Raw genomic sequence first — 7879 nt, forward strand, 5'->3', positions numbered from 1 at the left:
AGCTTGTAACATCCATCCATCACAAAAGGAAGTATCACAAAAAGCATGATCTTGGATCCATGGAGTATCTGTCATCTATATGATCTGGGATTCATTAGGTCCTCGTCGAATGCGGACTTCGTTCATAGTGCCATGTGAACGCCAACTAGACAGTGGTACTATATATATTATATCGATCCCGCAATCATCCAATTAGCAATCTCGTTTGCCTTTGATTCTCTTCTAGATATACGTTCCTAGACTACTTGCACGATAAAGTACCTTGAAACGCAAGTTCCTTCATCCTGAAGGTTAAACGATTGATTACACAATAGCTAGTGAGCCGAAAACAAGAATTGAGACTGCAAATTGCAGTGTTTAAAAGTGGTGACTCTGTCACTTGGGCCTTGTGTCGTGCAATCTCATCCGCAATGCTCATGAAAATCCCTTTCGGGACCCAAATTTGTTGTCACAGGTGTCGATCACTTCTGTAGCCTTCCAATTGTGCAGCTCCACATATCTGCAAAAATGATCGCTGCTCGTGTCCAGGCCAAGCCAGTCGCTGCCGCTAAGCCGGCTCGCGCAGCCGTTGTGGTGCGCGCACAGAAGACCGAGGCCCAGGTGTGTTCACTGGATGGGTTAGCTAATTGTGTACCTTGCTCCCTCCAAGTGCTCTGAAGTGACATTGGGGAAATTGGAGCGGATGGATAGTGTAGAGAACACTGATTATACTTACGTGGTCTACACGTTTTACAATCCAATGTTTTCCAATATAATGAAGCTTTGAATAAACCAGTAGATTGTTGCCAAAAGAGTGCACTGGCCTAGATTGTTTCTATTGGCGCTGCCACGTAGGCAAACTTTAGGTTTACTTTATAATCAAAGGGATGGCTAGACCGGAGTCTGAGAACTTTGTTTCATAAAATTTCTGGGTACTGATTTCCCCTGGTTTCCCTTGTACAGAAGCCCAAGGTCGCCCAGGCTGTGATGGCCGTCCTGGCGTCCACTGTGATCGCCCTGTCGTCCTCGTCGGCTGCCAAGGCCGAGGTAAGCTCGCGAGCATCTCCTCCGCATGATCACTCCACATCACCAAGCACTGCATTGTATGCGAGTCTTCCATGAACCCAAGTATGGAAAATGCGTTAAGGGTAGTTCATGGCGTACGGATTGGCACTGAGATGACTGAATAGGAATGCGCTGACGGGTGTGAATGTTCTGTACCCTGATCCCTTCCCTTACATCAGGCTACCGTCAAGCAGGTTGTGTGCGCGTCCAACCCCACCGCCAAGGTCTGCCTGAAGGGTAGCGCCAAGTCCTCGTAAACACTTTACCCGAGCGAGCATGCAAGCATCGCGCTTCGCTCCGCGCCAGTAACGTGGCCTGAATCCATACCAATTTTGATTGGAGCATTGGGCTGTGTGGTTCAGCACGAGTGAGCGGACGCCCGGCCTTGTCGTCATGCCTAGCCATGGGGCAAATGATGAAAAGATAATGTAACAAAATCTAATGCAATACCACCTCTTCATCTGTGATTGATCCTCTTCATGTACTTGTCCGTGTGAAGAGTTGTAAACTATCCTTGCCCAGTAAACCATAGGGGAACTCTGGAAATTCTGGATTTTCTAAACTTGGATCTACATAAACGGTAGTTGCCTCTACCCCACATACCCATACAGCCCACATACGATATACATGTTATGAACACCCAGAATAAGTAAACCTGCTGTGTAACACGGTCCATAACACCTGTCTTTGGCCCCAAAGTGTCCAGACTAGATAAAAGGAACAAACAACTCCAATTCTACATGAATTGTAAGCAATAGCAGTGTGAAAGCCAAAACACAGATTAACGCTGACGGAGCTGCTGCTGGTTGAACTGCTGCCACACTTGGTGCTGCTTCAGTTGCCAGTGTTCCCAACGACGACGCACACTTCCCGCCAACGCCCCAACAGCTTCCACACTGCACACCACCAAGCCAGCTCCACCAACGCCATTGCAACCAGCACCCCGCCCCGCAACCCCCCCCGTTCTGCCAGCACCACCGCTGCCGCCGCTCAGCACAAGCCTCGCCGCCCAGGGCGCCAAGACAGGCGCTCCGAAACCCGCCTCCGGTCCTAGAGCGGCCTGCAGCAGCTCCGGGGGTGTGCGGGCCCAGGCTCCCAGGCGGCTGGTAGCCAGCTCCACCAGCTGGGGGGAGTCCGAGTCAGGGGAGGAGGGCGCCAAGCCATCCAGCGCGGCGCGGCCTGGGGAAGCGTTGGTGCGGGGTTAACGCGGGCAAGGAGGTCTTACTGGGCTGATAGAAGGAAGCAACGACTTTCCCGGCGCCGTAACCGCGTTCTCTCATGCCTTCCCCTCCCGTGCGCACCCCGAGCACTCACGAGTGTCCTCACTGCCGCCCGTCAGCAGCTCCTTGAGCAGCACCAGCGCCTCCTGGGCCGCCCGGAGTCGCTGTGGATACATGGGAGCAGTAAGCAAGCAACACAAGCACGCACGTAACATGCAGTGCCAGACGGGCGATTTCCACAATGCCTAAAGGTATTCATGCAGAGCCTCACATGCCTCGCCATGCATTAAACAAGACCAGCGCCCCCCTCTCCCCTCCACCTCCACATCCACCTCCACCTCCCCACCGGACACCCACACAACACAGCGCAGCACCACGCTCAGCTGGAGCGTGCATACATGGTGACAGAGCAGCGACACATGGGAGTTACTTCGCGGGCGGCCCACGTCATGAAAGCAGCCACTCGGTTGCGGGAGCTGCCGAGAACATTAACAACAACATTGGCTTTCGTAAACGTTTGCAAGACTACCCCGCGTCCCTCTCCCCGTTTCCACCCCACCACCTGCAGCCAGTCCGCGGGCGGAACACAGGACCCGGCCACGATCTCCAGGGAGGGGTCGGCAGGGGCGGGGTAGACCGGCTCCAGGGGGTCCTCGGAGCCTGAGGTGTGCCAGTGCGCAGGGGGGAAGGGCGGGGCGGGGCGAGGGGAGGGTGGCAAACAGGGGGCAGAGGCGGAACAGAGGGCCCTTCGACGGGACGGACTGATCACTGCTGATCACGGGAGGAGGCAAAAGGGCGAACATCACCAAAGGAGGAAGAGAGATGGGCAACCAGAAATCGGTGGTCAGGCCTCCAGAACACCCGGAAGGTCGGATGCCCTCCGGGTCCCACCGGGGCGGCTAAGGAGCTGATTTAGCTGGTGTGGTGTAGCGAGTCGCTAAGAACCTTGTCAAGACAGCGACCATATATTGCGGGTTGTGTACGGCGCAGCACCCATGGATGATGTACGACTTCCTCCGAGGTACCCGGGGTATTTGTTTCAATACCCCCTCTCCCCCCCCAAAGGCCACCTACCCGGTGGTTTGCACGCCGTATCCGCCAGCGCCAGCAGCCGCAAGGGCAAGCCGTAACCCTGGGGAACCGCAACAACCAGAACACATGCAGCAGGTTACGAACGTAGATGGGGAGGATGCACTGCCTGCATGTCTGTATGTATGTCTGTATGCATGCACGTCTGGTGTTCCCTTGAACCTAAATTGTTCACCACATGCTGCCCCACACTCGATGGTATGCCGGAAGCCCGGCCCCCTCCTCCCTCCCCCCAGACCGGTGTGTCTTAGGCGAGGCGAGGTGGAGCACTACCTCCCACATCAGAAGGAAGCACGACTGAAGTAATCGCAATATGTCTCTTCCGGCCTGTACAGTGTTTGGGTTACGCGGGGGCAGCAGCACCACTACTTCCCCCGGGGACCTGGTGAGGTCGGATCTGAGCTACCCTCTTGTCCGTCCGTCAGTCAGTCAGTCGGTCCGTCCGTCCGTCCGTCAGTCAGTCAGTCCGTCAGTCACCCTCCTCGGTGCCAGTGGCCCACCCAGACCCCGGGAGCTCCCCGGCTGAGGAGGGAAGTGGCACTGATACCCGCGGTGCTGACTGGGCACCCGCGGGGGCTGCTCAGCGGCATCACACAGGAGCACATCTCAACATGCGGCCCCGACAACGCCTCCCCCTCGGAAGCGACAACATGTTGGCCGCTGGGGGGGAGGGGCTGCTGCTCTGCCACATGGCAAGCTCCGCTCCGCCCTACTGCACCCCCCCTACGTGGCCCCACCCCAACCTTATACGCACATAGACATACACATAGACATACACATAGACATACACATAGACATACACATAGACATACACATAGACGTACACATACGGAGCCCTGAGCCACTCCCAACCCCGAGATCCACCTCAAGCCAGGGAGGGCAACATACGGCCCCCACCAGCCCCTCATGTCCGGTGTCCAGCAGCAGCGCCAGCAGGGCCAGCACCTGACGGGGGAGGTCGTACGGGGAGGACGCACCCGGCGGCCCCCCCCAGCCGCTGCCGCTGCCGCCAGCCCAGCCCTGCTCGCCAGCGGCGGCCTCGCTCCGGCCCCATCCACCCGGGCCCTCCTCCCCACAGCCGGATTCAGGATCCAATGCATCAAGCAGCGCAGTAAACAACTGTACGGCAGCAGCAGGCTCCAGAACCTTGTCGTGTGAAGGCGGCGCACTGCTTCGGTTGTGGTGTGCATCGGGTCCGCTTGCACGGTTGTCGGTTGTGGCGGTGGTTGCGGCCGTTGCAGTGTATCCAGTTACCCCCAGGGCGGTTGCTGCCGCAGCGGCGCAGTCCGGGTTCTCCATCATGAGCCTCAGAAGGGCAGTGGCGGCCAGGCGGGTGTGTGTGGCGGTACGGCACATCAGGGGCACCAGCAGGTGGAGGGGGTCCAGCAGGGCGGGTAGCAGTGCCTGTGTACGTGTACGTGGAGGGGGGGAGGGGGGGAGGGGAAAAAAAGGGGTTTGATGAGGAGAGAGGAGGATTCGTGATGGCGCCGTTAAGACTTCCGGAGGGGTTTCGGAGCCTGGGAAGGAGGTCCGTATACACCCCACATCACCCACTTCAACACGAGCGCCACCACCGCAGCTGTAATCTCTCCAAAGACCCCCCCTCCCTCCCCCAACCTTCAAACCCCAAACCCGGCACGCACGCACGCACCCGGCGGGTAGACGCTGCCGGAAGCACCGCCCCGAGGGAGCTCAGGGCTCCGGCCACACAGCGCAACACATCCACATGGGGGACAACACCTCCCGCCCCGGAGCAGGGGCCGGCAGGGGCAATCTCGGCGCCACCGTCGTCTTCAGCGTTGCAACACGCCGCCACCGCCATCAGCAGCCGTACAAGGTCCCGTAGAGGAGCGCTGATGGCAGCGGCGGCGCCGCCAACCGCATCGCAGCGGCCAGCGGCCCCCGGCCCGTGCTCCTCCCCCTCTCCACGTATCAAGGGATCGGCGCCGTCAGCGGCTAAGGTGGTCAACGCCGCCTTGGGCTCATGCTGCTGACCCATGGGTCGCTCTTGGCCACCTCCGGCTGCTTGTGCGTTTGCATTAAGAGTGGCATATGCCGCAGTTGAACCTCCAGGATCAAACGAGGCCCCCAAGCAACCGTTCTGGGAGCTGCTGCTGCTGCTGCCGTACACGAACCTGCGGACATGCCGCCGCCGCTCAGCGCGTGCCGCTGCAGCCGCGGCGACGCAGCCATGACTGCCCGTCAGCGGGAGGAGCAAGTACGGCAGAGATCCCCAACGCAGCGGACCCCCAACGCAATGGCTACTTGCCCCGGATGACGTCATCACGGCAGTAGCTGCGGCAGTAGCTGTGGTGGTCGTTGCCTCTCCCGGCAACGCGGGAGGTGGTCGCGGTGCAGACGCCTCCGCGCTGCCGCAGCCGCCGCTCTCCACCGTTGCGGCGCCGACAGCTGCCCTGCAGGGCCCGGAGGAAGCAGGAGGGCATGAAACCTTTGTACGACACTGTAGGGGGTCAGTAACACAACAACAACAACAGCAGCAGCCGCTGACGAAGGCCGCGTGCAGCAGCTGCAAGGAAGAACGCCGGACCCACCTCCAACCCTCAGGCGGCCCAACCCAGGCGGCTCCACAACCCCACTCCCGGCTCCCACATCTCCCCAACCTCAACGCGTAAGAGGGAGCCACTCCGTACTCCCCTCCCCCCCCCCCCCGGGAGCACATATCCTAGAGCCGCTGAGACCGTCCCCTGCCCGCCCACCGCTGTCCTGTCCTAACCCAGCCTACACTGCAGCGATACCACCCGTCCCCCCCCCACAACTTGAGGTACATGTCCTTCCTCCCCCTCCCCCTCCCCCTTCCCCTCCCCCCCGCCCCCACCTGCACTCTTCAGAGTGGGCCAGCAGCCCCCCCAGCAGCTCCACACACGGACCCACCAGCGGCCACAAGGCAGCCCGCTGACGAGCAACCACCTTCGCCGCCTCCACCCCCACCCCCACCTCTAGCCGCCGCTGGGGTGACTGCCCCAGGTCGCCCCCCTGCGGCCCCTCATCATCATGACCACCCTCACCGCCACCGCCACCGCCACCATGAGGCGGCTGCGTGTCGTCGCCTCCCGCAGCAGCCGCCTCCTCACCAGGCGGCTGGAGGGGGCCACCGCCGGAGGCAGCTGACCCGGGGACTGACCCCCGGTAGCGGTCCCCGCCGCCGTCCCCACCGGCAACCGCGTCCGCCTCGCTGCAAGTCCCTGTCGCTGCCTTTGAGGGGGAGTGTGTGGGAGGACGAACCACGAACGAGTGAAGCTGCTGCCAAGGAAAGAGTGTACGAGAAGCAGAACTGACCAGTAGGCGGTTTTGAAGGCGGCGACCTCGGGATGATGTAAGGATGACGACCGCGGAAACCTACCTACCTACCTAGCCGCCAAGACTAAAATAAGAGCGGGAAGAAAAGCAGCAGAACGAAGCCGTATAGAAATGTGGGGTGTGGGGAGGAGGGACCGGGTGTGGAGGAAAGGCAACGCGGTCGGCCAACACGGCGCGAGGGGCCCCACTCCTCTGGGATAACCTGGTTGGGGGGGGGCGGGAAGAGGAGCTCCGAATGGCCACCACCCCCGAGATATCAGGCGCCTGGACGGAACAGATAAACAAATTGACAGACGGACGGACGGGCTGCCTGACTCTCAAGACCAATGGTCCCAAGGTAATTAGTCAACGCGAACCACCACTCTCACCTGCAGTACCGCCACCACCCCCAGCAGCACTGCCGTACCGTCCCCCCGGCCTCCCGCCAGCGCCCGCAGCTGCACCCGAACCCCCTCCACAAGCGCCACACAGCGGCCCCGTACAGCTGTACGGTGATCGCTGCCGCTGCCGCCGCCATCGCTGTCGCCACCATCACCACCCCCGGCCCCACCGCCCGTCAACGAACCTCCCAGCAGGGCGGGACACATCTGGCCTGGCGGACCGAGCTGACTGCTGCTGCCGCCACCAAGCACGACGTGGCGGTGCTGGTACGTGTGGTGCAGGCCAGGGAGGGGCATCAGGCCGGCGGCCAGGCAGGGGGCGGCGGCGGCGGCAGTTCCCCGGGAGCCGCCATCCTCCTCCTCCTCCTCCTCCTCCCCGGCTGCTGCTGCCGCCGCTGTAGCTGGTGCGGTGGGGTGTAGCAGTACGGCGAGGGAGTCCGGGCAGGTGCACCAGAGGCGCTGCCACAGCGGTAGGCGGGCAGCTCGGAGGCCGTCAAGGGCCGTCAGCAACAGAGCCGGGGACGGAGTGGCGGCAGCAGCGGAGGTAGTGGTGCTTGGGCTGCCGCCAGTCGCTGCAAGTACCGGTGCTACTGCAGCGCCGCCTGCGGCCCCCCGCTCCTGCTGCTGCTGCTGCTGCGGCGGTCAAAGAGGATAACACGGCGACATACTTACAAAACAAGACTCACGACGGGGCTGTCGTACAAAGAAAGATCTTTGCAAAAAGGACTTTGCATCCCCAGCTCCAATCATACTTGTCGTACAGCCAGTCCGTACAACCCGCAAAAGCTGTACGCCACCGCATTTGCGGCCCTCCCCTCCCCTCCCCTC

General features: G+C 61.0%; 1 protein-coding gene across 1 annotated transcript in view; it reads right to left on the bottom strand.

Annotated features, from left to right (window-relative positions):
• Positions 1-1458: 1458 nt before the first annotated feature.
• Positions 1459-7879, bottom strand: part of VOLCADRAFT_107834 (uncharacterized protein) — a gene marked incomplete at its 5' end in the record, with an annotated part of 12833 nt that continues 6412 nt past the window's right edge. The window contains 9 exons of the mRNA XM_002957813.1: positions 1459-2223; positions 2359-2428; positions 2585-2647; positions 2824-2924; positions 3339-3396; positions 4251-4757; positions 5005-5767; positions 6190-6566; positions 7040-7684. Of these exons, the coding sequence (XP_002957859.1) occupies positions 1826-2223; positions 2359-2428; positions 2585-2647; positions 2824-2924; positions 3339-3396; positions 4251-4757; positions 5005-5767; positions 6190-6566; positions 7040-7684 (2982 nt within the window). The 3' untranslated portion in view covers positions 1459-1825. The remainder of the gene's footprint in view (positions 2224-2358; positions 2429-2584; positions 2648-2823; positions 2925-3338; positions 3397-4250; positions 4758-5004; positions 5768-6189; positions 6567-7039; positions 7685-7879) is intronic.

The sequence above is a fragment of the Volvox carteri genome (assembly GCF_000143455.1).
Source record: "Volvox carteri f. nagariensis unplaced genomic scaffold VOLCAscaffold_80, whole genome shotgun sequence".
Lineage (NCBI taxonomy): Eukaryota > Viridiplantae > Chlorophyta > Chlorophyceae > Chlamydomonadales > Volvocaceae > Volvox > Volvox carteri.